This window comes from Bactrocera latifrons, unplaced genomic scaffold, assembly GCF_001853355.1.
Source record: "Bactrocera latifrons isolate USDA-ARS-PBARC rearing strain unplaced genomic scaffold, ASM185335v1 scaffold_360, whole genome shotgun sequence".
NCBI classification, from domain to species: domain Eukaryota; kingdom Metazoa; phylum Arthropoda; class Insecta; order Diptera; family Tephritidae; genus Bactrocera; species Bactrocera latifrons.
Window position 1 is genome coordinate 234771 of NW_017537002.1, and position 19090 is coordinate 253860.

The 19090-nt window shown below is 33.8% G+C and overlaps 1 protein-coding gene across 1 annotated transcript; it reads left to right on the forward strand.

Moving 5' to 3' along the window:
• Positions 1–966: 966 nt before the first annotated feature.
• Positions 967–17722, forward strand: LOC108971863 (tubulin beta-3 chain). Its single transcript, XM_018938183.1, has 4 exons — positions 967–1381; positions 14023–14131; positions 16312–16556; positions 16618–17722. Exons 1-4 carry the CDS (start codon positions 1325–1327, stop codon positions 17569–17571), a joined length of 1365 nt encoding a protein of 454 aa, XP_018793728.1. The 5' UTR covers positions 967–1324; the 3' UTR covers positions 17572–17722.
• The last annotated feature ends 1368 nt before the right edge of the window (positions 17723–19090 follow it).

Consider the following 19090-nt stretch of genomic DNA (forward strand, 5'->3'; position numbering starts at 1 on the left):
TGAATTTGTTTCAAAAAAAGTACCATAGATATCCTTGGTATAACTGCCGATGAGATATGGGGTTATGAGATTGACATGCAAACATGTCAACAATCATCGGAACGGAAGGAAAAAAACGAACCGAAACCAAAAAGATCCGCCAAAGCCGCTCAAGAAGTCAAGGCGATTCTTAATGTTTTTTCGATATTCGTAGACGGCCAATAAGGAGTCCTATTTGAAATTTCCACTCCGTGGAACCCGTTTTCAGTCGATCGAACAGATAAAACAAAACTCGCTGAATGAGCCAACGGTCATTCCAAAAAGTGCTTATGAAAAGTGTTTCGAAAACTGGAAAAATCGTTAGAATAAAAGTATTACATCTGGTGGGGAATATTTTGCATTTTATTTACAATTTCCGGATACAATTTTTTCACAATTTATGCTTCAGAACTATTTCACAATAGAAGTATATCGCCCTTTTTAATATATTTCTTATAACATTCTACCTATAAATTTAACTTTAAAATTGTTTAATTTATGATAGCAGCTACACATTTCACTTACCTACTTAATTAACCGTTACTTAACTTTATTTCTCTCAGTGCTAACGTCAGTGTTGTACGATCGCTGATTGCATCTCGTGCAATATTCTCACTCATTCTTTTACTTGCGAGTATTCGCTCAACTTCAATTTCTCTTGACGGTTACCTACATTTAGCTCTCAATGGGTGCAAAGTCACAACGAAGTGCGCACATCTCCACCACCCAACCCAATGCTTCTTAATATGTATGTGTCCAACATGCATTAATATATATAACACGCACACAAAGAATACACAATACAATAATATACTCAAATATGTAAGTATTATGTGTGTAGAAATGTACTCACCCATTATATGACGCATGTGGCGTGCGGCGAACTCCGTCTGCGTGTATGGATTCACTTTTGCCGGCCACCGGCGTATGCTTCATGCTGGCACAGCGCATTCCACACATGATCAGTTCAGTTTCGTACGTCGAGTTGTAACCAAGTGCTTTGCCCACAACTGTTCCGTGCTCTGTTCCAACATTTAGATCAAAGTATTACCGGAGTTTCTTTGTGCGCAGGATATTCCAAGAATTGTGTATCTACAAATCCATACTAATTAAAATTAAACCAAACGGGTGTGTGGTCCGAAAATTGAATCGAGTAAAATTTAATTGAAAATCTGCCAAGAAGCGTCGAGGATTTTCACAGGCGCATTCGAATTTCTGATTGCAGGAACACAAAGCAATAAAAAGAGCACTTAAACGTGAATTCGCGAGTTTCCTGTTGAAGCTAAATAAATACAATTTTAACGAAATGAGGGAAATCGTGCACTTGCAAGCCGGTCAATGTGGCAATCAAATCGGTGCTAAGGTAAGTGGGAATTTCTCGAAACTCGACCATCGATCGCTTAGCGATCATTCGACTGTTCCAAGCTCAACTCTATTCAGCTCGCAAACGCTCGAGCGAGTTTCCTTTTTTCGCATTGTCAGCGGTGATCAAGAAACGAGCAACGAAAAAGTTAAAAAATGTATTGCATTTTAATTTCGGTCAGGCAAAGTTTCGTTGTTTGCTTCTTTTCATAAATTTTGGCTGTATTTTAGGCGCGCGCACAATGTTTGTTTTTTGGTTACTATTGCTTTTGATTGTTGCTTTATATTAATGTTTTTTATTTGCGCCAAGTTTTCGTTGCATTGTGCTTTTGCGGTGCGGATCGTAGAATTTCTGAGACAAAACCGCGCTTGCGCACTTTTTGGTGATTTGGAGAAAATCCAGTTTTGTCAGCGGATTTCCTTAGCAATTTTTTAAATTGTCAGTAGGCGCGAAGTATATATATGCCATGTGTATGTTGTATATTAGTGGCGAGCTTTGCATTTTTAGTTGAACGTGCGTAAATGCCTTTGCAATATTGGTAAAGAAGCTGATTGATGATCTCAACTACTGAAAATCAATGTCAGGGATTCCTATACATAATTGAAAAATCTCAATGCAACAATTTTTAAATTCCAAAGAATATTATTTTTAATTAATTCGCATCATCATAACAATTGCAATAATAGTTATAATTAATAACGTAGTACATCCTTTTTATAGTGATCCAATCAAGGAATCTAAAAATTGTAACAAGGTTTTATATTTATAGAATATTAAGTTCACTTTTAAGGTGTCAACGAATGCCGCCGAGAAAGCAATATCTTGTTTGCCAATTGAAGGCCTCAAATCGAATTTCCCCGTTGCTTAGGTTACTTGCGATAGCCAGCTTCTCTAACATCAAATAAATAAACTGACAAACATATTTATACGTACTCATACACAAAATTCGAGCGATCTTTAAAGAATTGTGTGTTTACCCCACACATGACTGAAAAGGCCGAGGCGGCTGTCTGAAAAGCCACACATACCATACAGTCATACATACTTTCAGATCAGAAGTACATCTATGCATATGTGTATATTCAAATGTATAGTGGTTTGTTTAGCAGGAAATTACTTATCGTAGTATATATGTATGTATGTAAAATGTCATACACTTCATGTAAATTCTTAAAAAAATATAAGTATGAAATTTATGTACTTATGTCAATGATTTCAATCGGCCTGAAGCATATTTCTACCTTTATTATACTACACATATATATTGTATACATGAATTAATTAGTTAATTCTCAACGAGCTTAATATTGTTATTATGTATAAGTTTGCCACGAAATTTGTAACACTCAAAAGTAAACGCCAGAAAATCTATAATTCATCTACTATAATTGATCAGCAATCTGAGTCGATTTTGCCATATCTGTCTGTCCTGAAAATTTGCATCAGTATTTTTCTAACCAAGAAGCATTTCCGCCATATCGAGCCACTATTGGAGGAGAAATTCACAAAATTTGACATAGAATATTTTAAAAAACAACGCTACACTCTTTGAGTTTTTGAAAAATTTCATATGGGATCACTTTAAGAGATATGTAGCTGCCATACAAACGACCGAAATCACGTTCTTGTAGAGAAAACTTTTTCATTTGTCTGTGGTATTCTAGTTTCCACGCAATCGTTAACGTTAAGGTTTTTTATTGTTTTTGTTTTGATAAGGCTTACAAATATGAGTAATTTTTAGCGATTGTAGATAAAATTTTAAGTGGTTCAGATTTTATTAAAAAAAAAAAAATAACAATGAATACAATAACATAGGTAGAGAAGTGGATAATAGTAGTGGATAATAGTGATAAAAAAATGATTAGATCGAGTAAGAATAAGAATAACATGTTTATTCATAAATTTTGATTATCGGCGGTTAATATACCATGTGTAAATTTCTTTTACTGGTCAATAACTATTTTAAGATTCTGATATGAATATATATCAACATCTAATGGCGTTTATGTTTCCATGTTCAGTATGCACTAATGTATATACATATTTTCATATACATATGTACTCACATATATATATATCGAACTTTATATATCTATATCAATTCAATACTATTTATGAATATATTTTCTTTAAAGACTAGACTCATCAGCATATCTTATACGATGACTTTACTTTAGTCTGGCAAACTGTCTCATATTTCTTTATCTAATAAACACAATCAACACAGACATATACATACATAAGTACATAGGTGCATGCTTGTGATATAATATATGTGAGTGAGTGCTGTCATACATTAAACATTAAGTTGCCTAAAACCCATATTTTGATATTCAGCAAAGTAATATTAAACGGCTCGCATTTGAGAAACCATATCCCAGAATAGAAGGAGCTATGTATGTATATAAGTATGTGCATTTATTGGCATAAGAATATGCTTAGTACATAAATACTTGTGCAGTTACTTGTACATACATATATACATATGCACCCTCAACTTTCAGTTTCAAATTACCACAACAGTGCACAGAATATCGGGGTCTAGGCTTGAAGTATCGAAAGTTTGAACCTTAACTCGTTGATTTTTGTAAGTATTACCTATGGTCTTTATATGTATGATCTTTTGTATTTATGTCCTCGATTAACCGCATTTGAAATCTTCATTTACATGTACATATAGTACATGTATGTATACAACATTTCTTAAGAACACATATGGAAATGCAAATTCTTAATAACCTTGCACAATGACACCCAAAGATAAGAATATTACGTTGGGTCAATAAAATGCAGGCATAAACGACTCAAGTAGACACGACGAAGCAAGTGCAATAAATGTATTTGACTGCTTTGCTTACACAAATGTTTCAGGATGACTCATCGGCCAATAGGCGGCATGCGGAAGTAATGTCCATTCATTCACCTCGTGTTCTTCGGGACGCAGGACGAGCTCAAATTACATGAAATTTAATCATAAACATAATGCAAACATGCGGAAAATAAGTGTAGGTAGACAAGTGTTTTTATACTCTCGCAACAAAGTTGCTAAAGAGAGTATTATAGTTTTGTTCACATACCGGTTGTTTGTAAGTCCTAAAACTAAAAGAGTCAGATATAGGGTTATATATACCAAAGTGATCAGGGTGACGAGTAGAGTTGAAATCCGGATGTCTGTCTGCACGTCCGTCCGTCTGTCCGTCCGCCTGTGCGAGCTGTAACTTGAGTAAAAATTGAGATATCATGATGAAACTTGGTACACGTATTCCTTGGCTCCATGAGAAGGTTAAGTTCGAAGATGGGCAAAATCGGCGGACTGCCACACCCAAAATGGCGGAAAGTGTCATAACTAAGCCATAAATAAAGATATTAAAATGAAATTTAGCACAAAGGATCGCATTAGGGAGTGGCATATTTGGACGTAATTTTTTTGGAAAAGTGGGCGTGGCCCCACCCCCTACTAACTTTTTTGTACATATCTCGAAAACTTCTATAGCTATGTCAACCGAACTGTATAGAGTTGTTTCTTTTAGGCATTTCCATATATAGTTCACAAAATGGAAGAAATCGGATAATAACCACGCCCACCTCTTATACAAAGGTTATGTTGAAAATCACTAAAAGTGCGTTAACCGACTGACAAAAAAACGTCAGAAACACTAAATTTTACGGAAGAAATGTCAGAAGGAAGCTGCATCCAGGTTCTTTTAAAAATTGAAAATGGGCGTGGCGTCGCCCACTTATGGACCAAAAACCATATCTCAGGAAGTACTTTACCGATTTCAATGAAATTCGGTATATAATATTTTCTTAACACCCTGATAACGTATACCGAAGATGGGTGAAATCGGTTCACAACCACGCCTGAAATCTCGATTATCACTTTATCATGCGAGAGTATAAAATGTTCGGTGACACCCGAACTTAGCCCTTCCTTACTTGTTCATTAACGATTCCATTTATAGGTCTTCTTAACAAAATATCATTTTAGCAGTGTAATCAAGTTAAATATTGTGCATATCCTTAAAAATTGGAAATAATCCGGCTAATGGACTATAGATTTATAAAAACGTATATTTATAATGACAGCTTTACTTTTAGAAACAGTTTCATAATATAGATTGGTTTTTTCAAATCTAATTGGAGCTTAGCCGTACTAAATGATTTCTATAAAACTCTAAAAAACCAGAAGAACAAGCAATTCCTAAACAGAAAAATGTTAACTCTGCTGCATCAGATTCCAAAAACTAAAGAACTAGCTTGCGTACATTCAGACAGACGGACTTGACCATTTTTTGAAAATGAAAAGCGGGTATTTTTCACGAGTTTTTTCCTTCAATTAGTACAAAAGCTTAGAATTAATTGTTTTACCAGTTTGCAAGTAATCCACAAACGAAATTCCTCTCCCAACCCAAAAAAACGAATGCCGTAACCTTCTTGGTCGATTTCAAAACACTACTCGATTCGAAGCCGAACAACTAGGTCCATACCACTCTTTAGCCTCTTGGTTTTTTCACCCAAGTCTCATCCATAGTGATGAATAGACGCACAAAATAAAACAGAATTTTATCACTGCAGGATATTAAATTTTTTTCGTTGTAAAAAAATAGTGTGACACACAATGGCTTCTAAACAAAATATGAATTAAAATTAATTTTTATATACATTCATATGAAGAGTGTACGAACCAAACAACTAGTAGAAACGTCCTCTCTTATCGAACGACAAAACTTTTTAGGGGGATTCTCTTGCTCTTGCAATATTGCAGATTGCAAAAATCCTATACCCAAACGTACAAGGGTACGAGAGCACGCATTGCAGAATCGAGTGATATACGAGTATGAACGTTGATTCGGTCAATTTATTGTAAATGACTATTGTATTGTTGTGTATGGCTATTGTGAATTGGCGCACCTTCTGYATTCGTCCTTAACAAAAAAAACTGTAACAAATCTTTATAATTTAAATAGAAAATATAAAATCTATTTAAAATTTACCTTCCTCAACAATTTAACGTCATATGTCTTTATGTAAAATGACAGTTAACACTGGGTTGCAATTATATTTTTGCATGTCATTGTTCGAAAATAAACATGGGTTTTGGTCTGACATATTTTACAGCCCTTGCAAATATTTTTCTGTGTGTGTTTGTTGTTGTGTCGTTGCATTAGGTGGAAAACTCTGCAATTTGTGCACCGTGCACGAGTTTTGCAAGAGCAAGAGAATACCCCTATTACGAGTATATTATATAACCGGGTTTTTAAAAGAGAGAAATGTAGTAAATACCTGTCAAGCTGACTATTGACCCAAATTTCCCAAAATTGTATTCCTCTTGGTAAACTTACTTTTCCAATTTTACCGACTAAAAAAACTTCTCCAAGCATTTTTGGTAAACTGGCACTTTACGTAAAACAAAAATCTTTTAAAAACTTTCAGGGAAATGAATGCTCCAATATTAATCGTTTAAGTGCTAAAGATATATTATAATTAAATATTTTTAAACGCTAAATTGTTTCAACAAGAATTGGTCCCCTAAGTCCACAACTTTTTATGGGATAGGTCAAATATAAAACCCAGCTCCAAGGGACTAGTTTTAAATGTGTTAATGGTTAGAAAAGTGATAAATGACGAGTTTTATGAGAGGAATTTCGATTCAAATTGTTATTGTCTTGAAAACTAAAAATCACTAATATTGGCCATTTCGCTTATTTAACTACATATCTTAAAAGACACCCTTTTTATTTTAATACATTTATGTTTGTTAGTGTAATAATGTTAACCCTCCACCAAATCGGAAAATATAATAAAAAAAAGTACTTTGTTTTATTGAGCTTCGCGTGTTTCCCTCGAGTTCATTGTCATTGCAGTGAATTACGCTTGCAACGAATATGAATTTTATACATTGCATGTAAATAATTATCTCCAACTCATATAACGATTATTGCTGAAACGAGAACATAAAGAAATACATAAATAGAAGGGGTATTCAGACCGAACTTGTTAATCTGGTAATTCGTTAGTTGATATTTCGTTAAAATACTTAACTGTGAACATACTTTATGCTCTACCTCAGTAGTGAGTGTAAATTTTGTTCCAAAATAGCTGATTAAATTTTATTAAATACTTACTTTAGTGGACAGCAAATGTATTATTTCGCATTGAATCAAGTTAACTTTTGAGACAACAAAAAATTGATCATGCTTGAGAGTCTGGTACTTCATTACTCGATAAAATTTGTTAATTTTACAAAAACAAAACGCACGTAAAAAACTGCCGAGTAACGACTAAAGAATTTATAAAGCTGGTCGGAATACCCCTAGAGTAATGAGATAATTTATACCCACGGTACTTTAATTTTTATATATTAAAACGAACAATGGCATTGCACATTCCCAAACATTTTGGCTCCAAAGTAATATTTCCAAATATTTATTATATTCACATATAAATAATTCTTCAATAATGTATTATGCACATGTATATTTTTTAAAGAAAAACATCAATTCTCTCATAAAAATATAAGGATTTTATCGGTGGTCAATCGAAAAAAGGCGTATGTGATAAATTTTTATAACTAAGTCATTAGTTGCACTTGATTTGTCTTCTAAAGTACATAAACATCACAAACATAAGATGCCTTGTTCACTTAATTTAATTGGTGTTCCACTGACCTAAGCATGAGTCTTTTAGAACTATAAACTCAGTTAGCCCTCCTGCAGTCTTACGCTTTTATATGACATATTTGTGGACTATATGTACCAACATACATATACGCAAAAATGTAATATGGGATGATCGATTACTAATTTAGTATTGACAGAAAAAGTTTTTATATGATCGACTATGAAGTTTGTCTAACTGCATTTTATGACGGGATTTGAATATGACATATTGTACTAAATTTAATTATACGATACTGCAAATACCAGCAGTTAATTGTCGCTGTATATGTTTATAATTTCATTTTAAGAATTTCTAATCTGGCACGAATATTTCCAGCTGAGGAATTTTTGAGGTTACTTGCAGTTCGTTTTTATATTGGCACAGTTGCATTACCAAAGCAATTCGAAAGTACATACAAATGCATACATATACATAAGCACACATATGTTGCTGTATGGGTACAATATTTTTGCACAAGTTTAGGCTGCAAGTACCATACATTGTGCACTGATTTGGAAATATTTCATGTCTTTGTTAAAAGAAAAGATTGAAATGAAAGGCATACGAACCCACACTGCTGCTTTTGTTATTGTATGGTGAAAAAGTAGTTGCAGACGAAACTGACTGGAGTAGATATGTATATATGTATGTACATAAATGCTAAGTTAAAAATCAAAATAATTAATTAACGCTCATTAAAATCGAAGGACTGTTAAAGTGAATAAAAATTGTATCTTATTAAATATAGTGTTTCAATATAATCACAGTCACGCTCCTATACAGAAATGCATGTGCAGTGTATTATTTTTTCATATCTCAAGTATTAGCACTCAAATGTCCAGATGGTAATCCGATCATATTAATTATTAAATTAAATTTGTTTTTCGTCTCATCTCTTTATCGGCAACACTGTGATCAAAACTATGGTATATTCAAGTATGTGCATATGTATGTAAATCACGGAGGTACGCCTCAAGGTGGACGACTGAGAAATGTGAAATTAATCTCTTATATACTCAGAACCGGTACTACTGTACTTGGAACTTATTATACAATTTTAAATTAAAACTGTTTTCCTATGACCTAAGTTAATAAAATAAAAGAAGATGCACTATTTACTTCCAGCCTTATATTTCCTTGATAACGGCGAAAGGATATACACTCGTGGACATGCATATCTTACCACTATAGTATTTTAAATTTTTTTTCGGACTTTTTCCTTCGTTCGGGATTTTCTTAAATTTTGTTGTTTTATGTTTTTAGTAAGCATAAGTAAACTAAATTATATTATCTAATTATAATAATAGTTTTTAATTTATTATGAGTTTAATGAGTAAAACACAAATTAGAGTGTCTGTGCTTATACAAAAGATCCGATTTCATTGTTTTTAAAGTAATATACTAAACTTCGTGTTTCAATTAAAATAAAATAAACAAAATATTAATTTCAATTATAGTGTAAATGAAATTAAATTAAAAAAAAGATATATATACTTTTTTCATCGCATGTCAATCTCTTACTTTTCGAACTCATTTTGTAAAGCTCACTATCTTCCAACTGATTTATCTATAGCTGAATGTGTTTTGTTTTATAATATTTTTTATTAATATGATGTCATTAGCTTATTTCTAAATAAAAAATTTCAAACCGCAAAAGGACCGCTATAAAGTGTTGTCAAATATGTACAATACTTGGAAATTTTAAGTGATAAGATTTGCGTGGCCGCGAGTGTATAATCTTCTGTAGTATTTCAAAACTTTCAATTTTCCCAAAGTAATTACCTATCAAAGTGTCTTGGTCCTGTTACAAGAGGGAAATTTCAAATATCCAAAAATTAAATTAATGGCCAAATCCAATAAGAAGCAGTATATTTGAAAGACGAACGTATTGATTCATACTTACCTACAAGCACCGATAGATATGGATGGTATGTGGCTTTCGCGCGGAAGAAATCATTTGATAGTATAATATTTACTGCCCTTCTTTCCGCTACTTAACGCCGGTGGGAAATCACTGACGTACACTTGTGTGCGTATGCTTCGGTGATGTACATTACTTCAGACCCTTTCTAAAGTACAATCGGCGCATTTTCTTTATTTTACGCTTCACTGTTCCCTCTAATTAAAATTAACAAAGCGACGGGCGCTGGTGTGGCTGTAGGCATCGCCAAGAAGCGACCAGCAACCCAAGACAACGGCCAATGACCGGCTGTGGAAAGAAGGTATATCCACGAATACGCCGACATATACAAAAACATGCATGCAACGTGACTGTAAATTTGTGCAAGCAGGGAAAAGTTGAAACAAATCAAAAAGTCAAGTAAAACATAATAAAATATGAGAGAAACTAAAAATACTCGCATTACGAGTATTGACACAGAGATTTTACAAACGGCTTATAAAATACTGCGCGCTGTCTAAAGTATTTAGAAACAAATGCAGTCTATGATAATATATGTCATATTGTGTACAACTGTATTAAAATGATGTTTCATCAATACAGGAAACTATATTATACATACATATGATTAGATGTGTTCTTATAAACACACATGCGAATTCCGAAATAATTTGAAAAAAAGAGCTTTGTCCAGTTATTAATTTATATGATGGTCGTCTGCAAGCATGCATAATAAATTTTCGAACAATAATAATTAAAGAGATCATCATGTTTACTCCTTAATTATATGACAAAATCAATCGAATGATGAAAACAAACAGTATTTCTACATTTTTGTGAATCAATTGACTGGAGAAACGATTTCCGAATTCCGAATCCGAAGTATGGTATATATTACTACCGGTACTATCTTTGTAAGTAAATATTAAATTATATTAATTGTGCAGCATAAATAAACTTAACATTACAAAGAGAGAGAGAGAGAGAGAGAGAGTATTACTGCATTACTTAAAATTAAAAACATCACATTCTCGCATTTGAAATGGTTCCCTTTTCTTTTCAGTATTTCTATTTACCGCATTTCGTTTACCCTTTTCTAATTTTAATGAACATAATAAATCTTTCAATTTTAAAGCTCTTGAACGTTGCCTCTAAATTGAGATGCTGCACCGTCCTCTAACTGATGTTCCAAAAGCCACAATGGCTTCTTACATAACATATGTACATAGGAAAGAACTAAACATACCTATGTACATCAATACATACGAAAGAATATCAAATTGAACACAAATAAAATATATATGTGGTATAATGCACAAAACGTTCAACTGTAACTAATTAGTTTAAAAATCTTTCAATTGCTCATTCATATCTGATTTCTAAAGATCGAGATGTGTGTATGGTCCATTCAGCTGAGAATGAACTCACTCATATCGGGGTAAGTGCATCATTGCAGACAGCCAGCACACTTTAAAGTATCTTAATTGCCATTGGAATTTAACCCAAAAGTACAGTTATCTATAGCTATAAATATGTTTTACAGCAGTTATTCACCATGATTATTACTTTTCTTATATGATGCGCTATCAGCGTGTTAGCTAATTGCTTACATCCGATATGAGTGTTTCCTTAATTGAAGTAATTATACTCGTAGCCTAACAATATCGGATAAACGAAAATGTACCTGCTTACTATATCTCGCTGAAACTTAAATGACATTGAAAATATTTCTTCATAAACCTATAAGTACTACCCTTTGCGCATTAAGAATCATAACATGCAACACACAATTAAATGTTAAATTATATAGTTAAAGTAACATGAAAGAGTCACATTGAATCCTCAATGAATAACATGATTTGATAAATTAATTCTTAATGTTATAATGTTTTGTCCATAATACTTTTAATACTCTGTATTAGGATCGTGGGAGCATTCTGAAGCAAGAGATCGTTCACTCAGAGCTGCGCAATTACGAGAGTTCACAATGATGGATTTTGTTTTCATCTGTACCTTGTAAAGTGCTAATGCTGTTGGCCGTGTGTGTTCGATGGATGTCTTCTTCAATTTTTTTTCTATCCCAATAATTATCTGGAAATAGCTATGTTCCTTTGTGCACTTACATATAATAATTCCTGATTTAAAGAGAATTTCTTCTGAACTCTCGCTTATCAAAGAAGTGATATAAAACTGCCTTTCCTGTGTCAAAACTGGAAGACGAACGAATTGAACAAACAACTTTAACTCAAATAGATTAGCAAACAGAAAAAGTTCGATTTTGAAAATGTTTGGATTACTTTGTTGTTGCTTTCAACCTTACATTTTTTGGTAGCAGAGCGACCTGAAGCTAACCAAACATAGAAATGGGCGGCTAAAGCAAAGCAGTACTTTTGTACTGTAGAACTTTTCTAAACATAATGACAACATTGACAATATTTATTTCAGTATTTAATAGTAATTTTCACTAAGTTTTCGAAACCAGGTGTAGTGTGAGAGTATATAGAAATTTCCTTAATTTTTTTTTATTAAGAAAATTATGAATGTAGTGATGTATATATAAATGACTCATCGCAACCACAATTATAAGCCCAAAACCAAAATTTTGAATGCATAAATGCTTTTTAGCCAAATTTCCTTGATGTTGTGTCAACAGCCGTACACTAATTACAAATCTCTTTAAATGTATTTGTCACAGTTATGCGTTGCACTCCCAGACCGCATTGCATGAGTTGACTTACAAAGCCCTTTCCTGAGATATTTTTGAAATTATGTATCCACATATCATTTGTCAGCCAGAAATGTTCCCCAGGAGCGCAATGCTTTTTTAGCGCCTTCTACAGTTCGCTTCTGCAGCATCGCATGCGAACGCTCTGCAGCAGCCTAAAATAGGCGACAACAAATTTATTTCACATTTCGGAGCTATTTTCGGAATACACAAATGCAATGAAATGGTGTACGCATAGGAAAGTTGCCGCATTCCCATTTGAGTGGCTTGGGGAAATGGCGACGCTGTGCCCAAGTGTTAAATTGTAGAAACTCCAATCGATCGCAACCGGAAAACATTTTTAGCTGACACCGCACACACACACATATGTGTGCGCAAATACATTTAGTTTAAATTTAGCTCTAAATCAGGGCAACGCAGAGTTAACAACTGTGTGGTGGAGGCTTAGGCAGGCAATAAACTGTCATTTCAACCATAAATACATGTGTACATACTTATTACATACATATACATATATATACTGTATATATCTGTATGTAGGTGTATTGACGAGTCACAAACCATTGATCCTTCAAAGTCATCGAATGATTTGCTTATGTAGAATTACATGAAGTCACAATACAGTGCAAAGCATTAGGTCATAATGCCTTTCCACTTTATCCCTACAATAATACACCCTAGTTTTAATTAATTTGATTCCTTGAGTGTTACATTTATTCGTTCACCTTTCATTTCAAAGTAACAATACAAAACTCCTTTTACAAATTCGACATCATTCTTGGTTAATTTTCAGCTCAGGAATGACAGGTTATCATTCAAAATTTAAGTACTCGTAAGTACTTTGTTATTCTATTACATTTTATAGAATGAATCAGCAAACGTGTTCTAGTTACTTCAAGTAAAGCGAGTATATGGAACGTCACTCGTATTCACTTTCTGAATAAGGTACTAGTGTAATTTATGCCCAAATATAGGTACAGTCTAAAACGCACCACATGCTATAAATATATAATATATGTACACACACATTCGCGCACTTTTAAATTTAGTCATTGAGCTCGAAAGAGCCATTCCAAATGCATCTAATATAACTTAGCGAATTAAACACATAATTTTGCTAATTGCGACAAAATATATATATTTTTCGCTACTTGAGTAAAATCTTAAATGAAATAAAATCAGTAAATGATAATAGATTGTTTCATAGTTCAATAACAAGCACGATCTTAAAACGTTTGAAAGACAAAATGCTTAAAAATGAAAATATGTAAAACACCAACACGATGCGTTTTTTTATTTTGTTGAGAACTCTTATGAAATACAATTGCGGTATTACATAATTTATTGTGTTTTTAGTTTTGGGAGATCATCTCAGAGGAACATGGAATCGACAGCAATGGAATTTACAATGGCGACAGCGATTTACAATTGGAACGTGTCAGCGTTTATTACAATGAAGCTTCAGGTAAAAAAACCCTTAAATATAAATATTAATCTATAAAATGAGATTTTCATCAGGTGGCCACCCCGAGAGTTTTAAATTCTGTATTTAGTGGGGTTGTCATGGTCAGTTTAAGTTCCAGGCGATAGTCATTCACACAAATGAAATTCAAACGTTTAATTTGCCGAAGAATCATCGTAGAAACGGCTGTAAGAGGTTAAAAGAAATCTAATCTTTCGTAGCTGATATAGGAAATTTTAATTTGTGTATTTGGAAATAAGATACTATTAATAACTAATTTTACAAAGGCCCAGATTCATGAAGAATTGAATATTTTTAGTGACTTATGTATTCACCAAATCCTTTATAAATTTATTAACTTAAAATGATCTCAGTAAATAACGATATTTTCGGAGAAAAAATAATATCACACAGTAGCTAGATTTGTAATACAAGTACGTATGTAAAGAAATATGTGAGCTAAATCTTAAGAGCTCATACTTTTCCTGTTGTTTCTTTATGTTGTTGTGTTATTAATCTCAAAAGTTAAAAATTAATATACGGATCACACAAAAGTTCGGATTTTAGCGTAAACTATAAGGTACGGTTTCACAAATAATCAAATAAATAATGAAAAACTTAGCTTTTGTTTATGTTTACATTAAATTTATACCATACTGGGTGAATGTTAGTTTATGTGTCGGCCTCCAGCTTTCAGTTTTGGCTATCAACACCAGTGAGATGGAAAAGGGCGTCACAATTTTGACTAAGAAAGTGGCGATACTCTCAATCGCTGTCGTTGACCCATAGTGTTTGTCACAAACTTCCTTGTTTGGTCAACGCTAAGCATGTTGCCTACCGCTTTGGTTGCAAAGGCATGTGCGCACATGCTATGCATTTTAAAAACCTCAATTGTGATTTAAGACACAGCTACTCACAAAAATAATTGAAATGAATATTAGCACGTCGCCAAAGTAGAAGGGGCGACTATGAGGTATTAAACTAGGCTTAACAATTTCCAACGCAGTGCCCAAATATTTCTACATCATTCCATAAAAACACTCTCCCATCTATTCCAAACAGTGTCTAAGATATGCCCCTTTCATTTTCTACCCGTACAATAAATACTATCGATTTTCATGGGAATTACTCATTTTAACTCTTTTGACTTCTTAATTTTTATACTCTCGCAACAAATTTGCTAAAGAGAGTATTATAGTTTTGTTCACATAACGGTTGTTTGTAAGTCCTAAAACTAAAAGAATTAGATATAGAGTTATAAATACCAAAGTGATTAGGGTGACGAGTAGAGTTGAAATCCGGATATCTGTCTGTCCGTCCGTCCGTGCAAGCTGTAACTTGAGTAAAAATTGAGGTATCATGATGAAACTTGGTACACGTATTTCTTGGCTTCATAAGAAGGTCAAGTTCGAAGATGGGCAAAATCGGCCCACTGCCACGCCCACAAAATGGCGAAAACCGAAAACCTATAAAGTGTCATAACTATGCCATAAATAAAGATATTAAAGTGAAATTTGGCACAAAGGATCACATTAGGGAGTGGCATATTTGGACGTAATTTTTTTGGAAAAGTGGACGTGGCCCCGCCCCCTACTAAGTTTTTCGTACATATCTCGGAAACTACTATAGCTATGTAAACCAAACTCTATACGTTTCCTTCAGGCATTTCCATACACAGTTCAAAAATGGAAGAAATAGGATAATAACCACGCCCACCTCCCATACAAAGGTTATATTGAAAATCACTAAAAGTGCGTTAACCTACTAACAAAAAACGTCGGAAACACTAAATTTTACGAAAGAAATATCAGAAAGAAGCTGCACGCAGGCTTTTTTAAAAATTGAAAATGGGYGTGGCGTCGGCCACTTATGGACCAAAAACCATATCTCAGGAACTACTCAACCGATTTCAATGAAGTTCGGTACATAATATTTTCATAACACCCTGATGACATGTACGAAATATGGGTTAAATCGGCTTCTTCCAATATAACGCTATTATGAATTCCATCTGATGCCTTCTCTGTATAATATATCCATCAGGAAGAAATGATGATAGTGGAATAAAACTTTACACAAATACGGTATTTGATGCGAGAGTATAAAATGTTCGGTGACAACCGAACTTAGCCCTTCCTTACTTTTTTTTTATTGACATGCATATGATTTATGCACTTTTGCAGCTGTGACGCGTTCCTCTGGTGGAAAATATGTGCCCCGTGCCATTCTTCTCGATCTTGAGCCAGGTACCATGGAATCGGTGCGCTCCGGCCCCTATGGGCAACTTTTTCGTCCAGACAACTTCGTATTTGGTCAGTCGGGAGCCGGTAATAATTGGGCCAAAGGTCATTACACGGAAGGTGCGGAACTGGTGGATAATGTGTTGGATGTAGTGCGTAAAGAATGCGAGAACTGTGACTGCTTGCAGGTAAGCGTTCCTGTTTGTTGTTGGATGTTTTATTTATAAAAATTAATGCTTTTCACCTTAGGGCTTTCAATTAACTCACTCATTGGGTGGAGGCACTGGCTCTGGTATGGGCACATTACTCATTTCAAAAATACGTGAAGAGTATCCGGATCGTATAATGAATACCTACTCGGTAGTACCTTCACCCAAGGTATCCGACACTGTTGTTGAGCCATATAATGCCACTCTCTCCATACATCAGTTGGTGGAAAATACTGATGAGACCTATTGCATTGACAACGAGGCACTCTATGACATTTGTTTTCGCACATTAAAGGTATCTAACCCAAGTTATGGCGATCTCAATCATCTCGTATCTCTGACTATGTCCGGTGTGACCACATGCTTACGTTTCCCTGGTCAATTGAATGCTGATCTTCGCAAGCTAGCTGTGAACATGGTACCCTTTCCACGTCTGCATTTCTTTATGCCCGGATTTGCGCCGCTCACTTCGCGTGGTTCTCAACAATATCGAGCTCTGACCGTACCCGAGTTGACACAACAAATGTTTGACGCCAAAAACATGATGGCCGCCTGTGATCCTCGACATGGCCGATATTTGACTGTCGCTGCCGTTTTCCGTGGCCGTATGTCCATGAAGGAGGTCGACGAACAAATGTTAGCGGTGCAAAATAAGAATAGCTCCTACTTTGTTGAATGGATACCGAATAATGTGAAGACGGCGGTATGTGACATCCCACCCAAGGGATTGAAGATGTCCTCAACCTTTATTGGTAACACAACCGCCATACAAGAGTTATTCAAGCGTATTTCAGAACAATTTTCGGCAATGTTCAGGCGCAAAGCTTTCTTGCATTGGTACACAGGCGAGGGTATGGATGAGATGGAGTTTACCGAAGCGGAAAGTAATATGAATGATTTGGTGTCCGAGTACCAACAATACCAGGAGGCCACCGCTGACGATGAATTCGATCAGGATATGAATCAAGAGGAGGTAGAGGGCGATTGTATTTAATGTTGAGACCAGAGGAATGAGGAGCGTGCGGAGTGCGGCGGGAAAGAGGGGAATAACAACATTAACTTTACGAGAACGCCTATGGCTAMCGAGAATACATTTCGATTGGCGAGAGAGATATGATAACTGCAAAATTCTTTAAGACACTGAATTATGAAGAATTAAAAATTTTGCACACTTTTCCGCTGTATACTCGTCCAAAACTGGAAAGTTAAAACTACAAAACAAAGAGTTAAAATCAAATTTAAATTAGTTTTCGCACGTAAATACAATGTTCCATTTTCAATTTAGTTTATTATGTAAAGCATCCTTGCATGTATACATGCATATGTATATGTATGTCTTCATTAGAAAAAATTTATTGGTAACTTATATTCGACCATGTTAATTAACAAATCTAGGGCACGTCTATCGCATTTCTCTGCTAGTGGTTTGGAACCCTTCATGAAATCATCAATATAGCGGTTACAATTCAAATACTCGTAATCTTTCTACCCAAAATACTATTTATTTTTTGTAGTCATTATACTATTATATACAGAATTCTACACACCATTTCAAGCATTTCATCCATTTGCCATCTTCAATCTGTTTGTACATCGATTTTAACACATCATATTTTTCTAAACAAAATCTCGTATGGATTTAGAATTCTTAGTACTAACCGACGAATAAAAAGTCATCTTACTTTAGTATGGTATTTCCTTAAGGTGTCCCGTTTTAATTATTCTATATTTTCCTAAAGTCAAGTTTACGCAGACTAAAATAGTATGCATAATTACTCAAATTTTTTTTCCATGCGAGTATAAATTCATGTATGGAAAAAATTTCCGTCGATGAATTTAAATATGTTATATATAGTTGCAAAAAATGCTTAAAACTCATACATATATGTAAACTCGCACTCACTACATACAAATTTCACAATTTGAATTTACAAAACATTAATTCGTTAGCACACCATTAACTATTTTCTAAAAAACTAAGTTACGGGCACATATAAATTCTGGAAATAAATATTCGAAAAAATATCCGAATTTAATAACTTAAGAAAAAGCAGACAAAAAATTCTTAAATACAAAAGATATTGTACTAGTTTAATAAATATATTTCCGAAGCATAATTAAACACGGTATTCTTAGCAATATTTGAAAGTTTTCTCTGACTTACTATATATAATTTGTATTTTCGCATAAAGATCAAAATCATAATTTTGTTATTCAAATAAAATTCAACTAAATAATACAATATTTGTTATATTACTCGCATAGCAGTAATGATCGATTTTATTTGGCTGAAGGCCATATGGTGGCCTAAAACAGGTAAATACCATAAACTATTTTATATAATTATAAACTATTTTTAATTAATTATTTTGTACAAATGTCTGTTGTGCTTCTGAAGAAAACCCCGAAACTAAATAGGACAAGATACAAGTTGGGAGAGAGATTAAGGGATTGTGTTTTTATGTTCTGAACATGAGGGGTATTTTTAGGGATGCACTTTTTGATTAAAATAA

What these genes read in the sequence shown, in the direction of transcription:
- LOC108971863 (XM_018938183.1), top strand. Translation starts at nt 1,325, where the DNA reads ATGAGGGAAATCGTGCACTTGCAAGCCGGTCAATGTGGCAATCAAATC. An exon ending in GCAATCAAATCGGTGCTAAG is followed by an intron (nt 1,382 to 14,022) that starts GTAAGTGGGAAT and finishes TTGTGTTTTTAG; the next exon opens with TTTTGGGAGATCATCTCAGA. An exon ending in TTATTACAATGAAGCTTCAG is followed by an intron (nt 14,132 to 16,311) that starts GTAAAAAAACCC and finishes GCACTTTTGCAG; the next exon opens with CTGTGACGCGTTCCTCTGGT.